Below are 20,113 nucleotides of genomic sequence, written 5' to 3' on the forward strand. Positions count from 1 at the left end.
ATCTTGCGGCACCTTTCATGAATATGCTGACGCTGTAATAGCAGGTTACACATTGTTGGCACAAGCAGTGGAGACACTAGTTATACCTCGTCTTACATGTCAGAAGTGATATCTCCCAGCGTTGCTTGCAGGCCCTGAATCCTCACAGGGGGAGATCTACCAAACCTGGAGCAAAGATCTGTGGAGCAGTTGCCGTAGCAACTAGTCAGATTCCTGAGCTTTTAATAAAAAACTGGTTGCTATGGGCAACTGCACGAGGTTTGATAAATCTCCACCAGTGTTTGTTGTGGGGGGTCACAGCTGCTGTATGCTCCACGGGAAGTTCTTTTCTTTTTGAACTTCCTTTCTGTCTGACCACAGTGCTCTCTGCTGACACCTCTGTCCATGTCAGGAACTGTCCAGAGCAGGAGCAAATCATTTTTAAACGTATACATTTTCCTGCATGTAGTTATGATTTTTAGTAGGGTATCATTTTAACCGTATGAACCTACAAAATAATAATGTGTCACTTTTACCGAAAAATGTACTGCGTAAAAACGGAAGCCCCCATGAGTTACAAAATTGTTGTTTTTTTTTTCAAAAATTTTGTCACACAATAAAAATATATTTTCGCCATGGATTTTTGGGTAAAATGACTAATGTCACTGCAAAGTAGAACTGGTGGCACAAAAAATAAGCCATAATATGGATATTTAGGTGGAAAATCGAAAGGGTTATGATTTTTAAAAGGAAAGGAGGAAAAAACGAAAATGCAAAAACTGAAAACACGGAGTCCTTAAAGGGGTACTCCGCCCCTTAGACATCTTGTTCCCTATCCAAGGATAGGGGATAAGATGTCTGACTGCAGGGGATGAAAATATAAGAGTTATGATTTTTAGAAGGCGAGGAGGAAAAAATGAAAACGTAAAAATTTAATTGTCTGAGTCCTTAAGGGGTTAAAGGGTTAAATGTACGTCTGATTCAGTGTTTACCAACCAGAATGCTTCCAGCTTTTGCAAAACTACAATTCCCAGCATGCCTTGAGTTGTAGGTTTGCAACAGCTGGAGGCACCCTGGTGTGGAAACACTGCTCTAATCATTGTCCTGCCAGCAGCATATGCGCCTAAATTTTGCGGCACATATGCTGGAGATATATTTACCCGTAGACTTGCATCCAAGTGTGTCTCCAGATCGCAATGGTTTCTGAGCAGGTCACGGCAAAATTTAAGCACATATGCTGCCGCCGGGACAGTGATTAAAGGTACGATTTAAAGGGTATTGCCATCTGGACATTAATGGTATATGCACACCATGTGCCTTAAATGTCTGATGTTTGCGCAATTCCTGTTAAAGGGGTGCAAAAAACAGCACCTCCCCTGTCCTCAGTTGTTTTTTTGGTATTGCGACTCAGTTCTATTGAAATGAGTGGTGCCAAGTCGTGGTGCCAAGTCGTGGTGCCAAGTCGTGGTTCCAAGTCGTAATACCGCACACAACATAAGTACAGGTGTGGTGCTATTTTAGGAAGAGACTAGGGCTGTTTTCCTATTCCTGGATAACCCATTGAACATCAAAGGGGGTCAAACAACCAACGTTTCAGCCAGGATTGAGGGGGCGCTCTTTAGACACACATGCTGTGAGTGTCCAGATAGGAATTCCCATTTTATGGCACAAATTACATGAAAATGCTTCTACTATTTAAAGGGGTACTCCGCTGGAAAACATTATCTTTTTAAATCAACTGGTGCCAGAAAGTTAAACAAATTTGTAAATCATTTCTATAAAAAAAAAATCTTTATCCTTCCAGTACTTCTTAGTGGCTGTTTATTACAGAGAAAGTTTTTTTTCTTTTTGAATTTCCTTTCTGTCTGACCAGTGCTCTCTGCTGACACCTCTGTCCGTATCAGGAACTGTCCAGAGCAGCATAGGTTTGGTATGGCGATTTGCTCCTGTTCTGGGCAGTTCCTGATGCTCCACAGGAAGTTAATTTCTTTTTTAAATTTCTTTCCGGTCTCAGTGCCCTCTACTGACACCTTTGTCCATATCAGGAACTGTCCAGAGCAGGAGCAAATTACCATAGCAAACCTCTCCTGCTCTGGACAGTTCCTGACATGGACAGAGGTGTCAGCAGTATATAGCAGCTAATAAGCTATTAAGTACTGGAAGGATAAAGATTTTTTTTAATAGAAACAATTTACAAATCTGTTTAACTTTCTGGCACCAGTTGATTTAAAAAAAAAAAAAAAAAAAAAATTTCCACTGGAGAACCCCTTTTAATCCTTCCAGTTCTTATCAGCTGCTGTATGCTCCACAGGAAGTTCTTTTCTTTTTGATTTTCCTATGTTTGACCACAGTGCTCTCTGCTGACAACTGTCCAGAGCAGGATAGGTTTGCTATGGGGATTTGCTCCCACTCTGGACAGTTCCTGACACGGACAGAGGTGTCAGCAGAGAGCAATGTGGTAAGGCAGAAAAGAAATTAAAAAAGAAAATAACTTCCTGTGGAGCATATAGCAGCTGATAAGTACTGGAAGGATTAAGATTTTTAAATTTAAAAGTAATTTACAAATCTGTTTAGCTTTTTGGCACCAGTTGATTTAAAAACAAAAAAAAGCGGAGTACCCCTTTTTTTTAAACTTGTTTCATATTTCTCTCTCTTATAGGCTCCTTGGTCTTGCTCTCGTGTTCTCTGTCTGTCTCACTCCTGGCCTGAGTGTTGACAGGAGCAACTTCAAGACATGTGAACAGAGTTCCTTCTGCAGGTCAGTGACTCGCATATTCCAGTGTGTAGATGAGTGGTCTCCAAACTGTGGACCTCCAGATGTTGCAAAACTACAACTCCCAGCATGCCCGGACAGCCGTTGGCTGTCCGGGCATGCTGGGTGTTGTAGTTTTGTAACATCTGGAGGCCCACAGTTTGGAAACCACTGGTGCATATGTTCTAGAATCTGTATTTCCTGTTAAACTGAAATCTACAAAGTAACAAGTTGTCCAATCGCACAATGAGGAAGAGCAAGGAAACCACAGCGGAGACCGCGCGGTCAGAGAGTGACTGGCGTTACTATTACCCCCTGACCGCCGCGGTGAGATCGGAAAACGATTATTTTAGCTTAGTGTAAATGAAACCTTAAAGGGGTATTCAAGGCAAAAACTTTTTATTTATATATATATATATATATATTATATAATATAATATAATATATTCATTCATTCATTCATCTGGCTCCGGAAAGTTAAACAGATATGTAAATTACTTCTATTAAAAAATCTTAATCCTTCCAATAGTTATTAGCTTCTGAAGTTGAGTTGCTGTTTTCTGTCTAACTGCTTTCTGATGACTCACGTCCCGGGATCTGTCCAGCTCCTATGGGGATATTTTCCCATCATGCAAGGGATATTCTCCCATCATGCACAGCTCCCGTGACATCATCATTGAGCAGTTAGACAGAAAACTTCAGAAGCTAATAACTATTGGAAGGATTAAGATTTTTTAATAGAAGTAATTTATAAATCTGTTTAACTTTCCGGAGCCAGTTGATATAGATATATATATAGAGAGAGATATATTAAATTATACTAAAAAAATAAAATAAAAAAAGCTAATATCTTCTCAGTAAAGGGTATAAGCAGCCGTTTTACAGCAACACACGGTCGGGATGTGGCCATGTCTGCGTGCAGTTCTCAATGGAATTATTAAAGGGGTATTCCAGGCAAAAACTTTTTTTTTATAATATATATATATATATATATATAATATATATAATTATAAAAAAAAGTTTTTGCCTGGAATACCCCTTTAATAATTCCATTGAGAACTGCACGCAGACATGGCCACATCCCGACCGTGTGTTGCTGTAAAACGGCTGCTTATACCCTTTACTGAGAAGATATTAGCTTTTTTTATTTTATTTTTTTAGTATAATTTAAGATTGTATTTTTATAAAGTGCAAAATGTATTTTTTCTTATAAAGTGCAGAGAAAGGTCATTATTAGAGAATAAAGTAGATCCTCTTGTGTATACCTCTTCAAACTGATGTGGCACATTTGGGTTGTCTGCCATTTTGATTCTTAATTGCCCTCTGATATGCTTTTCTTAAAGGGGTACTCCGGCGCTTAGACATCTTATCCTCTATCCAAAGGATAGGGGATAAGATGGCTGATTGTGGGGGTCCCACCGCTGGGGACCCCCGTGATCTTGCACGCAGCACCCCAGTTAAAATCAGTCCCCGGAGCATGTTCGCTCCGGGTCTGATTACCAGCGACCACAGGGCCGCCGGCGTGTGACATCGCGCCTCCGCCCCCGTGTGACTTCACGCTCCGCCCCTCAAAGCAAGCCTATGGGAGGGGGCGTGACAGCATCGGGGACTGATTTTAACTTGGGTGTTGTGTGCAAGATCACGGGATTCCCAAGCGGCGGGACCCCCGCGATCAGGCATCTTATCCCCTATCCTTTGGATAGGGGATAAGATGTCTAAGCGCCGCAGTACCCCTTTAAGCTGTCTAAATTTCCCGCAAAGCTTCTGGCAGTGGAAAGGTGTCTGATCACTGCACCTGCAGCAAGTGATAGTTCAGTGACATAGAACTTCTGTTCCCGGATTCATGCTGCAGAGTCTCTGTGTGTTCCTATGAGATGCAGCCTTAGCCTGTCTGCCGATAATAGGTTTCTTTTCTGTGGAAGGGAGGGAAAAGGTGTTTTTATAGGGTTCACAGGAGATGCTGCACTCAGAAAAGACAGACAATAAGAATCATGGGAGTTCTGTAACTTCAGATGATCATTCTATGGACTCTCCTACATCACTGCACTCGGGGTTTGTTTAGAGCGCAAATGATCTCTTTACCAACAGTCTGTAGATGGAGGGACATAGAGGTAGAATGGGGTGTTGATTGTGCCTTGAACCCAACATATTTCTCCACCTCCGTAAGAAGAGTGTCCTCAGGGGTTTAAATGGGAACTACGCTACCCCTTGAAGTGGGGCAGCTGCTAACATGAAGTCACTGCCACACTCCTTATGCCGTCACGCCATGCTCCCTCAATGCAAGCCTATGTGAGGGGGGCCTGACGGCAGCCACGCTCCCTCCCATAAACTTGCATTGAGCAACGCCTTTCTTCAGGCGGAAATTTCCAAGCGGATTTTCCGTTCACAAATTCCGCAGTGCGAATTTGTGAACGGAAAACCATTCACTACACTATACATTTTAGCAAGTGGAATATCCGCCTGCAATTTCAAAGCGAAATTGCAGGCGGAAATTCCGTAGTCTGAACCTAGCCTTAGACTGACTTCCTGCTCTCTGTTACATATAGCAAAATTTACAAGCCAACCACTGTTTTCAGTCCGGCAACAAAACTGGATACAGTCCAAAAATGAACCGACCGGAGTCACTACCTGTCACTATTCACATACATGCAATGTGGCTTGGGTCCGGTGCTGGCCAGTTTTTAAATTCCCCCACCAGATCTGGCAGCCAAATTGCAAAAATGTAGTGTGAATGCCCCCTTAAAAAAAAAAAAAAAATCCTTTAAGGTGTTCATAGACCCACAATATTTTAAGTGCCGAACAAAGCCCTTTATGGCAGAATGTAGGATTCCATTGATTGTATTTCTACGCATCGGTGCTCGCCTTTCATTCGTCATGTTTGATCATCTGATCCTAATTCGATCGTAATTTGCTTTTAGACGTCAGCGCAAGTTTGAGCCGGGATCCTCTCCGTATCGCGCTTTGCTGGGAAGCGCAAAACTGACTGCGGACAAACTAGAAATCCAGCTCATCAATGACAAGACCCAGGTGAGCGGTCAGGATGTTACTTCATAGTATGGGGGGGGGTGCACATGTCTTGGTTATTACGTAATGGCGATCCTGACACCTCTCTACACTGGTAGATTGGTGTGACCCGCTCCATCACAACTAGAATTGTTCATGTTTGGATTAAATGTGACCTCAGAGCTTTGCGCACATTCAGACTTGTGTATCAAAACTGTTTCAAAGGGGAACTCCGGTACTTAAAGGAAAACGGTCACATGTTCACTCCCGCACTAACCACAGGTATTGACGGATAGTGCGGCAGACGCTGATTCCGAAGATCCCTACCTTGCCCGGATCCGTCCGGCCGTTAGCCCTCAATCTTAGTTTTTCTATATATGCAAATGACGCTGTAACTGGCACGGGCGGGGTTTTCAGGAGCCTAGTGGCACTGTGACGTCAGCGCTGCCTGTCCGCAGCGCCGCCCGCTTATGATTATTCATCCCCTCCTCCCTCCGGCTCTCCCTCTCCTAACTGGTCTTCACTGTGTATGTGCCGCTTCCTGACATGCGCAGTGAAGACCAGTTAGGAGCGGGGGGGATGAATATTCATAAGTGGGCGGCGCTGACGTCACAATGCCACTTGGCTCCTGAAAACCCCGCCCATGCCAGTTACAGCCTCATTTGCATATATAGAAAAACTAAGATTGCGGGTGAACGGCCGGACGGATCCGGGGAAGGTAGGGATCATAGGAATCAGCGTCCCCCGCACTATCCGTCAGTACCTGTGGTTAGTGCAGGAGTGAACATGATAGTTTTCCTTTAAAGGAGTCAGGCAAAAATTAATCCAGAGGATAAGGGGATACGTAGCTGATCGCGGGGGTCCGACCTCTGAGGCCCGCAGCAATCACCGGGACGGAACCCCAGCTCTCTGTGAGGGGCACGAGTTGTCTCCTGGGAAACTGCACGTGCTCCATTCACTTGTATGGGAGCGCTGATGATGCCTGAGAGCTGTACTTTTCGGAGCTCCCATAGGAATGAATAGAGCACGTGCCAACTGCAACCACGCCTCACTGAGTGCCGGGTCCTGTCCTGCTGATCGTCGGGGGGGCAGTGATCCACAGGATAGGGGATAAGTGTCTGATCTGGGGCGAGGGTTCAACCACTGGGACCTCCTTATGCACGGAGCGGTAATTTACACGCCCATTCCATGCAAGATCCAGAGATACATCCGTACAGCCTCTGCCATGCAGATGCCTAAAATCTAATCTTGAGAACATTAGGGTGTCGTGCAGGAGATCGCGGGGATTGTTCCCAGTGGTTGAAGCCACCATGTGATACGACACTTCTCATCTCACCTATCCTATGAATAGGGGAAAAGTAGTTAAAGGGGTATTCCAGGAAAAAACTTTTTTTATATATATCAACTGGCTTCAGAAAGTTAAACAGATTTGTAAATTACTTCTATTAAAAAATCTTAATCCTTTCAGTACTTATGAGCTTCTGAAGTTAAGGTTGTTCTTTTGTCTAAATCCTCTCTGATGACACCTGTCTCGGGAAACGCCCAGTTTAGAAGCAAATCCCCATAGCAAACCTCTTCTAAACTGGGCGTTTCCAGAGACACGTGTCATCAGAGAGGATTTAGACAGAAAAGAACAACCTTAACTTCAGAAGCTCATAAGTACTGAAAGGATTAAGAAGTAATTTACAAATCTGTTTAACTTTCTGGAGCCAGTTGATGTATATAAAAAAGTTTTTTTCCTGGAATACCCCTTTAAGTACTGGAGTTCCTTTTTATTTTTTATTTTATTATTTAATAAAAAAATAAAAATAAATAGTCTTGCTTTAGCTACAAAGACTGTTCTCCATTACAGTACAAAGGGTATTCCAGGAAAAACATTTTTTTTTTTTTATTTCAACTGACTCCAGAAAGTTACAGAATTGTAAATTACTTCTATAAAAAAAAAAAATAAAAAAAAATAAAAAAAAAACCTTCATCCTTCCAGTAATTATCAGCTGCTGAATTTGAGTTGTTCCTTTCTGTCTGACCACAGTGCTCTCTGCCGACACATCTGTCTGTCTCGGGAACTGCACAGTTTAGAAGAGGTTTGCTATGGGGATTTGCTTCTACTCTGGACAGTTCCCGAGACCGGTGTCCTCAAAGAACACTTGGACAGAAAAGAACAACTCAACTTCAGCAGCTCATAAGTACTGAAAGGGTTAAGATTTTTTTTATAGAAGTAATTTACAAATTTGGTTAACTTTCTGGAGCCAGGATATATATATATATATATTATTGTTGTAGTTCTGCAACAGCTGGAGGCACACTAATTGGAACACGGTGCCCCGGGTACTGCAGCCTAGAGGGTTCTCTGTCTTGTCAAACAAGAAAAAGTTGCATTGGGCCTAATAAAACTTTAAAGGTGTATTCCAGGCAAAAAATGTTTAATATATATATAGATATATCTCTATCTCTACCCTCTATCCTCTACCCTCTACCACGGTGCCCTAGGGGTGATTTCTAGGCTTTTGTGGTCTTTATATTCTGCGTTCTCTCCAGATTTCTCCTTCTACCTGCTCTGTAAAGTTTGGCGTAGAGAGACGTAGCTCACGCTGGGTTGCCAAGTGAGTCTCATACACAAATCCTATTAATTATAAAAGGCTCGGGCGTGAAACTCCCTGGGCACCGAGCGGTTGCCTCAGCAACAGGCTGCGTCTCTATGCCAAACTTTAAACAGGCAGAAAATCTAGATGTGCACTTAAAACGAAGTGTGTTGTGTTTTAATTTAATATATATATATATATATATATATATATATATATATATATATATATATATATATATATATATATATATAATATATATATAATTTCGAGTTTGTGTTTTTTTATTCATTTTTTTTTTTTTATTATTTTATTTATTTATTTTTAAAATATTTTTCTTGAATTTTTTTATTTTTTCTCCCCAAGCAATACTTCTCAGCCATTTTTTAACTGGAGTTTTGAGTCCTGTGAAAAAATGCATTTACAGAAATAAAAATGCATTGCTTGTTCATTTTAATTTCATTATCAAGCCTTTTTAGTTACCACAGGATAGACCAGTGTTTCCCAACCAGTGTGCCTCCAGATGTTGCAAAACTACAACTCCCAGCATGCCCGGACAGCCAAAGGCTGTCCGGGCATGCTGGAAGTTGTAGTTTTGCAACACCTGGAGGCACCCTGGTTGGGAAATACTGGGATAGTCAATCACTTTTAGATCTGTAGGGGTCCAACTCCCAGCACCCTGCGGATCGGAAGGAGCTGCAGTGTTTACCAGCTTGTACCTGCATCACTATACTTTTAGTAGCAGATACTGCAGCTTAGTACCTCTTAAAGTGAACAGTGGAATGCTGTAGTACCTTGCGCCACTTTAAAGGGGTACTCCGGTGGAAAACTTTTTTTATTTTTTTTTTTAAGTTTTTTTTAATTAAATCAACTGGTGCCAGAAAGTTAAACAGACTTGTAAATTACTCCTGTTCAAAAATCTCAATCCTTCCAGTACTTATTAGCAGCTGTATGCTACAGAGGAAATTCTTTCCTTTTTTTTTTTTTTATTTCTTTTTTTGTCTTGTCCACAGTATCTCTGCGGACATCTGGTGCCCATATCAGGAACTGTCCAGAGCAGGAGAGGTTTGCCATGTAAATTTTCTCCTGCTCTGGACAGTTCCTGACAAGGACAGAGGTGTCAGCAGAGAGCACTATGGACTGGACAAAAAAGAAATTCAAAAAGCAAAGAATTTCCTCTGTAGCATACAGCTGCTAATAAGTACTGGAAGGATAAAGATATTTTTTTTAATAGAAGTAATTTACAAATCTGTTTAACTTTCTGGCACCAGTTCATTAAAAAAAATAAAAACATTTCCACCGGAGTACCCCTTTAACTAAGGCAATGTTTACAGGGTACAGTGTCCACCTGGAACATTCTGGCACTAGGACCGCTAGGAAATGCACCATCTCTATATACTGCAATGCATTTCCAAGTGGTTTAGTCAGAAGGAATTGACCTAAATTAAAATTTCTGTCATGTGCTTAATGCAGCAGAATCCCATAAAGGAGTAGTGCAGTTAAAGGGGTTCCCCACCATAAGGTGATTTTAGTACGTACCTGGCAGACCGTAATGGACATGCTTAGGAAGGATCTGCGCTTGTCTTGGGGCTAAATGGCTATGTTGTGAGATTACCATAACATTGTGGCTATCTGTTTGTGAACTGGTATTTCCTTTTTGAATTTCCGTCTTTGCCTACAAATCCCATAATTCCATTTTCCTCCCTCCCATAAATCAGCTACCCCACCCATTGAAACATAAATGAGCTGCATCCATTCAAAAGACCTGTGGTTTTCAATCAGGGTGCCTACAGCTGTTGCATTAGCTGCAGATTGATCTCTCTCCCACCAAGCGATCGCTCCACCCATTGAAGCAGACAGGCTCCCTGTCATCAGCTGACTAGTGAGTCAGGTCTCGGCTGCATTGCAACCTGGGAAAAATCCGAGACAACAGTCATTTTGTATTCTGTTAAAAATAAATATTGGGGTGAAAATCACAGAAGAATTGTGAGAAAACCGTCACACACAGGTACAGACACTATATTATGAAATACACTAACTTTACAGCCCCTGTAGTATAGTCAAATAAAAAAAAATCCTGGAATACCCCTTTAAATTAGAAGCATTACCGTATATACTCGAGTATAAGCCGACCCGAGTATAAGCCGAGACCCCTAATTTCAACCCAAAATCCCAGGAAAAGTTATTGACTCGAGTATAAGCCTAGGGTGGGAAATACCTCATCCCCCCCTGTCATCATCCAGACCCGTCATTAACATCCTCATCATCCCCTTGTCATCATCCCACACATCCCCCCTTCATCATCCCCTTGTCATCATCCCACACATCCCCTTATCATCCCACACATCCCCCCTTCATCATCCCCTTGTCATCATCCCACACATCCCCTTATCCCACACATCCCCCTTCATCATCCCCTTGTCATCATCCCACACATCCCCTTATCATCCCACACATCCCCCCTTCATCATCCCCTTGTCATCATCCCACACCCCCCCCCCTTCATCATCCCCACACCCCCCCCCCCCCCCCCCCCCTTCATCATCCTCTTCTCATCATTCGCCCTCAGTGGTCTTCAACCTGCGGACCTCCAGAGGTTTCAAAACTACAACTCCCAGCAAGCCCGGGCAGCCATCGGCTGTCCGGGCTTGCTGGGAGTTGTAGTTTTGAAACCTCCGGAGGTCCGCAGGTTGAAGACCACTGCGGCCTTCAACATCATCCAGCCCCCTCTCACCCCCTTTAGTTCTGAATACTCACCTCCGCTCGGCGCTGGTCCGGTCCTGCAGGGCTGTCCGGTAAGGAGGTGGTCCGGTGAGGAGGTGGTCCGGGCTGCTATCTTCACCGGGGGCGCCTCTTCTCCGCGCTTCCGGCCCGGAATAGAGCCGTTGCCTAGACAACGACGCATCTGCGTCGTTGTCAAGGCAACGTGACTATTCTGAGGCCGGGCCCGAAGCGCTTAGAAGAGGCCTCCCCGGTGAAGATAGCAGCCCGGACCACCTCCTCACCGGACGACCTCCTCACCGGACAGTCCTGCAGGACCGGACCAGCGCCGAGCGGAGGTGAGTACTCAGAACTAAAGGGGGTGAGAGGGGGCTGGATGATGTTGAAGGCCGCAGTGGTCTTCAACCTGCGGACCTCCGGAGGTTTCAAAACTACAACTCCCAGCAAGCCCGGACAGCCGATGGCTGCCCTGGCTTGCTGGGAGTTGTAGTTTTGAAACCTCTGGAGGTCCGCATGTTGAAGACCACTGCGGGTGGGGGAGTTCACTCGAGTATAAGCCGAGGGGGGTGTTTTCAGCACGAAAAATCGTGCTGAAAAACTCGGCTTATACTCGAGTATATACGGTACTTTAGTAAGTCACTTCCACCTACTGCAGCATAGTCACGACCCCTGGAGACCATGTGACTTATGACATAATGGCCCTGATTTACTAAGACTGGAGGGGAGTTTTCTTTGTGGCTTTTAATTCTCTACAATTTTTTTTAGCAGTATCTACTAAGATTTCCCTTTTTTTTTTTATTTTTTTTTATTTTTTTTCACACATTCTGATCTGTCGGGTTTTAATCAGCTGAAATCCACCACATTTTCTGTGGAAACCTTAATAAATATGTTGGGTTTTTGTGGAAATGTTGGAAACACGCCCTTTTTTAGGTAACCACGCCCCTCTTCGCATCAGCCACACCCCTTTTTAGGCTTTTCTCAGTAAAATGGAGGTACATGTAAAAAGACAAGAAGCGCTCCATAGTGCATTAAAAGGGTAATATAACTAAGCCGATATTATCGGATGCGCTTACCCAATAGGTTGTGCAAAGTCAGGCACAACGCTGTAAAAGGTATTCCACAATGCAGCCAGTCCCACCACCGCAACGGTGTAGCAAATGTAGCAAAAACCTCCAAACTCCACAAGGGCTTGAATCGGCGCAGAATGGATGAGGAACAAGATCACTAGACGATTTATTTGGAACAACGCGTTTCGATGCCAGGACAGGCGTCTTTCAAGTTCACAAGTTGTGAACTTGAAAAAGACGCCTGTCCTGGCATCGAAACGCCTTGTTCCAAATAAATCGCCTAGTGATCTTGTTCCTCATCCATTCTGCGCCGATTCAAGTCCTTGTGGAGTTTGGAGGTTTTTGCTACCTCAGTAAAATGGAGAGTTTCTTGGGCTTCCCCCCCCCCCCCCCCCCCCCCCATATCTGGTGCAGATATTTCAGACGCACAAGCCAACAGAATGTCGGGTTATTCAGGGCCACTGTCTCTGGGAAAGGTCAGAGACAACAGTAAAATAAAGACTTGCATTACAGCATTTTCGGATGTGGGTGCATGAAATTTACATTTATATCCTATCCTGTGAATAGGGGAAAGTAGTTTAAAGGGGTACTCCGGTGGAAAGCTTATTTATTTTATTTGTTTTAAATGAACTGTTGCCAGAAAGTTAAGTTTAAAAGATTTTGTAAATTACTTCTATTTTAAAATCTTAATCCTTCCAGTACTTATCAGCTGCCATATAATACAGAGGAAGTTCTTTTCTTTTTGGATTTCTTTTCTGTCTGACCACAGTGCTCTCTGCTGACACCTCTGTCCATGTCAGGAACTGTCCAGAGCAGGAGAAAATCCCCAGAGCAAACATGATGCTTTGGACAGTTCCTAAAATGGACAGTGGTGTCAGCAGAAAGCACTGTTGTCAGACAGAATGGAAATCCTAAAAGAAAACAATTTCCTCTGTAGTATACAGCTTCTAAGTACTGGAAGGATTACAAATCTGTTTAACTTTCTGGCACCAGTTGATTTAATAAAAAATAAATAAATAAATTCCACCAGAGTACCCCTTTAAGTACTGGAGTTCCCTTCTAAAGAAAAACTTGTCTTGCTATGGCTACAAAGACTGTTCTCCAATCTTAAAGTTTATTAGGCCCAATGCAACTTTTTCTTGTTTGCCAAGATAGAGAACCCTCTAGGCTGCAGAATCTAGGGCACTGTGTTCCAACCAGGGTGCCTCAAACTGTTGAAAACTACAACTGCCAGGATGCCTGGACAACCGAAGGCTGTTCGGGCATCCTGGGAGTTGTAGTTTTGCAACAGCTGGAGGCACCTTAGTTGATCTTGGATGATTTCCAAGCTTTTGTGGATGCATGAAAACGAGACAAAGTGGTGCACTGAGGTAAAAGAAGCCTATTACTTTGTATTATAACTTGGCATCATGGGCTCAAAGGTTGAAGAATAGAAAATCTTGGAATACCCCTTTTGCAGCCTTTAGACCACATGGACCCTAGAAAACAAGAGACTGGAGCTGCCTCATTGACTTCTATGGGAGAGTTTTGTAGACATGCTCTGTGACTTCTGCAGAGATCATTGCGCAGGGAGGAGGGAAGCTGTGACCATCACCTATTATGAACGGTGTGAGCCTCTCTTATCTTTACACTGGTGTCGCCTTTCATTGTAATCCTGCTGGAAAGTGATCTGTACAGAATAGGAAGTGTCAGACTCTTGTCAGGCTCGGTGATCAGTGTGAAAACTACAAGATTTCAGAAGAAGCTCCACAAATAAAAAGTAACAACTTTAATATGAAAAATATTCAAGTTTGACAATGCATTTCCTTAAAACGTACCTGTCAGATCCCACGAAAAAAAACTGCTATATGTTACTCTGTACCCAATCCTGATCATGTACATGTAATTTTTGTCTCAATCACCAATATTTCACTAAGAAATAGCATATTATAGCTGCTCAATGTGTTTTTTTTTTTTTTTTTTATCTATCTAAAAGGAGGAGGCGTGTCCTTCTCTTGCCTGCACTGTGCTGACTCCTCCCCTCCCTCACTCTGCTGATTCACTGCTCTTGGAGGAGCATATCAGCGCTGCTCTGTAACCTTTCCTCTCTGGTTTTATGCTGTGTGTGTGTGTGTGTGTGTGTGTGTGTGTGTGTGTGTGTGTGTGTATATATATATATATAATATACACACACGATTTATTGCCTGTACTCTACCACCAAAGACAATATGGTGAGTGTATAACTTAAATCTTCCTAAATAAGTGCAAAGGTTTAGTGCTAAAAGTAATTTTTTTTTTTGTTTTTTATTTTTTTGCCATACTTTTTGTATATTTTCCCTTTTGTCATTCATGTGTATCATCCTTTGCCAGTCCTGTAATGCTGGGACTTATAGTTTTGGAATAGTTGTAGATACTGTACAGTGTTTTGGATAACTTTTTTTTTTAAATTTATTTGCAGCAGTGTTGCCTACAGCTTTTGCAAAACTACAACTCCCAGCATTCCCAGTTGTCACAACCGCATTCCTAATATATTAGTATTGGTAGGAATTGTTATTGGAGAATCCCTTCTTTGTCCTCCTAGGTGTCCCTCCTTCTGGAAGTCTTCGGACTCCATGGAAACATGACCCGAATTAAGATCAATGAGATCAAACCTCTAAAACCTCGATATGAGGTTCCAGACGTGTTGGTTGGGACACCGACCCCTGAAAAGTAAGTGACCCCCACACTGGTCTATGACAGGCAGGTGCTTTTGTCATGTCACTAGGCTTCGTGTGTATTCATGACTATTGGGACAGTTTGCAGGTGACTGGGCAGGATGATAATACCCTTGAACTGTCCTTGGGAAGCGATGAGCACAAGCTTCTAGTGACCGGATCACCGTTCCGATTGGATATCCTGGCAGGGCGAGACTTGGTCCTGAGCGTCAATTCTCGCGGGTTGCTTTACTTCGAGCATTTTACAGAACGAAAAGACACGTGAGTAATATGGGGATATGGGGTAGTAGTGAATGCCCAATAGTGGTTGGGTGGAGATTTTTGGGCCTTGGCACAGAATCATAATGAAATTGATTACATTATTGGGGTGCTTGGTTGGCTTTTTTGTTTTTCTCCTGGGAATTGACACTGAAATGTGTTTTTCTTTCTTTTTTTGCTCTATGCCCCATCCCTTTATTTTTCTTTCTTCCCTCTACTCTCCTGCCCCATCACCTCCCAGTCTCTCGGCTAAAGTTAGTAGCGCTGTCGGTAACATGTGGCATAAAGTGAAGAATCTTTTCTCTAGGTAATCATTGATCCTGCTTGCAAACTGACTTTAACACACGACTGACCTGCTTGAGTGGTGACTAGAACACACGTGACTTAAAGGGACAGCACATAGGGGACCAAGGGCAATTTCTTTCTGATTTTCCATTTTCAGCTGACTAAAGAGATCTGTGTTTGTGTCGGTGTAAATTTTATATAATATATATATATATATATATATATATATATATATTTTTTTACTAACTTGATATATCGGTAACTGGGTACTGATACCCCCACCAATCATTAAAAGCCCTTGGCTAAGGCTGCATTCACATCTCGTTTTTATACTACGGGTGCTGGATCCAGCTGGGGGAGGGGCAAACCGGGCTCTCCCGTACCCCAGCCGGACCAGCGCTGAACTCCATTCACTTTAATGAGCCGACCGGAGTCAAACGGTGACTCCTGTTGGATCATTTTTGACCCGTATTCAGTTTTGTGACCGGACCTAAAAACGTTGCGTGCGCTTGCAGCAGTAATTTGCCTTACAGTTAATGCGAACTTTCTTTTATTTTTGCTGCTATCTATATGAATATAGCATATAATGCAGAGTAACCCAAATAACATAAACCTGTAGATATTGCGGAGTTTGGCTCCCTCTTTTCCAGGCAGTGATAGGTTCGCCTTAAGTGCCTATCCAGGTTAGATAAATGTCAGCAAAACACATGTAAGATGGTGGAAATGGTCTTCTGTCTAATGCTGTGTTTTCCAAACAGTATCCTTCCAGCTGTTGCAAAGCCATAACGCCCAGCATGCAGTGTACTGCTTCTCCCTGCTTGTTGTTACGATCAATTGGGGTCTAAACACTAAGACCCCGAACGATCAAAACTGCTGCTGAGAAGCCTGTCCGTAGAGCAGTAGATAACAATTGTATATACACAAGGGACAGCTGCCAAAGCTTTATAGGTGGCCAGAAATGAGAGGGAAGCCTTGATTTACCTTTCAGGAACGGTTTGAATAATCTTCGGCTCGTTTCAGGTATACAGCCCAGGCATTCTCAGACTCTTTCCTTCTCCCCTCCTTAGAGCTCATGCTAAGCCCATCCCAACTTCCTGAGTTTTGTCCTGATCTAGCTGTTACTAGAGACAGATTCACCCTGACAACTGGCAGTGAATAGTAGTTTACAGGGAAGTGAGACACCTAGTGGCCAAGACTATATCTCTATATAAATATATATATTTAATATTTTTTTTTCTTCTTTTGGTGTAAGAAGTAATTTTTGCCAAATAAAGTAATTTACAAATATGTTAGAAATCACAGTCAAAAATAATCGAATGGTCACTTGTTTTAAACCGTGTAATAGCCTAACGCTTTTTTTTTTTTTTTTTTTTTTTTTTTTCTTTCTGCGTTTTCCTCATAGCTTTGATGGTGTAGGCTGTTATGTTTTGTAGGATAAGAATGTTAAGGAGCAGCAGAATGACTTTATTGTAGTCGTCTTAGAATGACCGCTGTAGTGATAGTAGTCACCTGTACACAGCTATACATAGTGTTAGATTACATATCCCTTCATCCTCATCATACCCTTTTCATCTTCTAATCCTTTCCCTCCTCTCTACCTTGCCTCTCTGCCTCTATATCCCATCCTCCTGGAAGCGTCACTCCTCACCCCTCGTCTTTGTTCGGCTTGTAGTGACCCAGAGAAGACGGAGGAATCCGCTGGAACTGATGATGAAAACCAAGGAGAGGAGGAAGCGGCAAAGGAAGAAGAAACCAAGAAGGTGAGCGATGATGGGGATGTATGTAGACAAAGATTTATTTATTTTTTATATTTTAGTTGTTTTAATATAAAACTAAAACCAATAAATATCTACACTCTATTGAAATCCACAAAATGCAGAAAAATACACTGAATTCAGGGAAAAGATAAAATAGCTGAAGATCCAGGATGCACCAGGTAGGCAAGGATTGAACAGGTAGACCAGTGTTTCCCTACCAGGGTGCCAACAGCTGTTTCAAAACTGCAACCCCCAGACTTTGGCTGTCCGGGCATGCTGAGACTTGTAGTTTTGCAACAGCTGGAGGCACCTTAAAACACTTTTCCTTTTATCCATAAGATAAGGGCAATAGTGATCGCAGACAGTCCGACTGCTGGTAGCCCCCAATCTTGAGAACAGGCAACAGAGTTTAAGCTCAGAATGGAGCGGAGAGTTGTGCATGTGCTCCATTTATTGTCTTTGGCAGTGTTTCCAAAGCCAGGTTCCTCCAGCTGATGCAAAACTACAACTCCCAGCTAGTCTGGACCGCCTCTGGCTGTCTGGGCATGCTGTGAGTTGTAGCTTTGCAGCAGGTGGAGGCACCTGGTTGGGAGACGCTGGTCTATGGAGTTGCCAGAGGTAGCAGAGTAGAGCGCACAGTCATCCGCAGCTCCATAGACGATTAGTGAATGCAGGCACCATTCTCCATTCCATTCCAAGGTGAGGCTTGGGGCCCCCCCCCCCCCCCCCCAAGCCTCACCTTGGAATGGAATGGAGAATGGTACCTGCGTTCACTAATCGTGGTCCTCGTGGTCCCAGCAGTTGGACTCACTTTGATAAGACCCACATTTTTTTATCCACAAGATAGATGGAGGAGTGTTATAAGTTGGAATACTATGCTATTATATTTGAATAAGTTTTTTAGGGATCTTTAATCTATTGCCTATGCTCGGGGTTGGTCATCCATATCAGATGGAGGTCCTATGCCTGGCACATGCAAACACAGTAAATGGATGCAGAAGCAGCTCTGTGCATTGGAGCGTGGCCATCTTGGGTTACTACAGCTCGGGTGCCCTTGAAGCAAATAGCCCTGTGTGCCAATTATAACACTGGTCTCTTATGGGGCAGATCTGCTTTTAAAACCCCTTTAGGCACCAGGGCCCTGGTGCGTCTACCTCTGCACCCCCTATAGCTACCCCCCTCCTTGAAGCATATAGGAGCTAAGGTTCGGCAACCCAGCACTGTCGCAACACTGTGTATGGCGCTGTCTGCTTGCGGCTCTGTTCTGTGTATCTGCAGGTTGTTGAACGACCACTTATCTGATATTGATGTACTATCCTGAGCCTACGGCATCAATAAAGTCCTCCAAAAACACCTCTTAAAGGGGTACTCCTGTAGAGCATTTATTTATTTATTTATTTATTTTTTTTATCAACTGGTGCCAGAAAGTTACAGATTTGTAAATTACTTCTATTAAAAAATCTTAATCCTTCCAGTACTTTTTAGGGGGCTGTATACTACAAAGGAAATGCTTTTCTTTTTGGATTTCTCTGATGTCACGACCACAGTGCTCTCTGCTGTCCATTTTTGGAACTGTCCAGAGCAGGAGAAAATCCCCATAGCAAACACATGCTGCTCTGGACAGTTGCTAAAAAGCAGAGGTCAGCAGAGACCACTGTGGTCGTGACATCAGAGAAATCCCAAAAAAAAAGAATTTCCTCTGTAGTATACAGCCCCTAAAAAGTACTGGAAGGATTAAGATTTTTTAATAGAAATAATTTAAAATCTGTTTAACTTTCTGGCACCAGGTGATTTAAAAAAAAAAAAAAAAAAAATTCCACGGGTGTACCCCTTTAAGGCACAATTTATGTGACAAACCCGCTTGGAGTATGGTTAGACTATATTGTAACCTTTTTCTCCATTGTCTTGTCCAGCCGGAAGAAGATGAGCCAGGAATGTGGGAAGAAACCTTCAAAACGCACACGGACAGCAAACCAAATGGTAAGGCTGTAATGTTTTTATGTTTAGGTAGACGTCTAAAGGATTGCAGGCAAGTCAATCAAGTTGCCTCAGGCCTTAAAGGGGTGGGTACTCTGCCCTTAGACATCTTATTTCCCCCCCTTCAATGCAAGTCTGTGGGAGGGGATGGCTGCCACGTCCCCTCCCATAGACTTGCATTGAGGAGGTGTGGCATGACAGCACAAGGGGGCGTGCCTGTGACATCAGGAGCCTTCAGCACCGCAGCCAGCAGGACCCCCACATTACCAGACATCTTATCCCCTATCCTTTGGATTTAATGTCTATGGGCGGAATACCCCTTTAAGACTGACAATCTGCTCATAAAGGCTTTGTTCACACAGTAAATTAAAGATTTAAGACACTTTACATATTAAATCTGTGCATACCTTTTTTTTTTTATAAGAATATTATAATATAATATACTATTGTTTTTTTAGTTTATAAAAATGATTAAAGAAATCATTTCTTTTTAATAAACCCACAATCAGAAATTAGGATCATTCAGTATTATGTAGACATTCCTATGGAAGTCTATGGTGGATGGATTTTTATGTGGCCCCAAGAAGTGATCAGAACTACTTGCGAAGGCCCCCCCCCCCCCCCCCAATAAACAAAGATAAAATCAAGCTTAGTTGGTTAAAGGGGTTATCCAGGAAAAAACAATTTTTTTTTTTTTTTATATATCAACTGGCTCCAGAAAGTTAAACAGATTTGTAAATGACTTCTATTAAAAAAATCTTAATCCTTTCAGTACTTATGAGCTGCTGAAGTTGAGCTTGAGCTGTTTTTTTTCTGTCTAAGTGCTCTCTGATGACACGTGTCTCAGGAACCGCCCAGTTTAGAAGCAAATCCCCATAGCAAACCTCTTCTACTCTGCTCTCTGCTGACATCTCTGCTTGTCTCAGGAACTGCACACTGTTGCCAGACAGAAAACAACAACTCAACTTCAGCAGTTGATAATTATTGAAAGCATTAAGATTTTTTAATAGAAGTAATTTACAAATCTGTTTAACTTTCT

At 42.8% G+C, this 20,113-nt stretch overlaps 1 protein-coding gene across 1 annotated transcript; it reads left to right on the forward strand.

Moving 5' to 3' along the window:
* Positions 1-2,638: 2,638 nt before the first annotated feature.
* Positions 2,639-19,077, forward strand: LOC130330019 (neutral alpha-glucosidase AB-like; the record flags this gene model as incomplete). The annotated part of the gene is made up of 7 exons (XM_056553564.1): positions 2,639-2,737; positions 5,650-5,758; positions 14,665-14,792; positions 14,879-15,058; positions 15,297-15,362; positions 17,013-17,100; positions 19,011-19,077. Coding segments are annotated over 7 exons (737 nt in total), but the record flags the coding sequence as incomplete, so codon positions are not given.
* Positions 19,078-20,113: the final 1,036 nt, after the last annotated feature.

The sequence above is a fragment of the Hyla sarda genome, unplaced genomic scaffold (genome assembly GCF_029499605.1).
Source record: "Hyla sarda isolate aHylSar1 unplaced genomic scaffold, aHylSar1.hap1 scaffold_3291, whole genome shotgun sequence".
NCBI lineage: Eukaryota > Metazoa > Chordata > Amphibia > Anura > Hylidae > Hyla > Hyla sarda.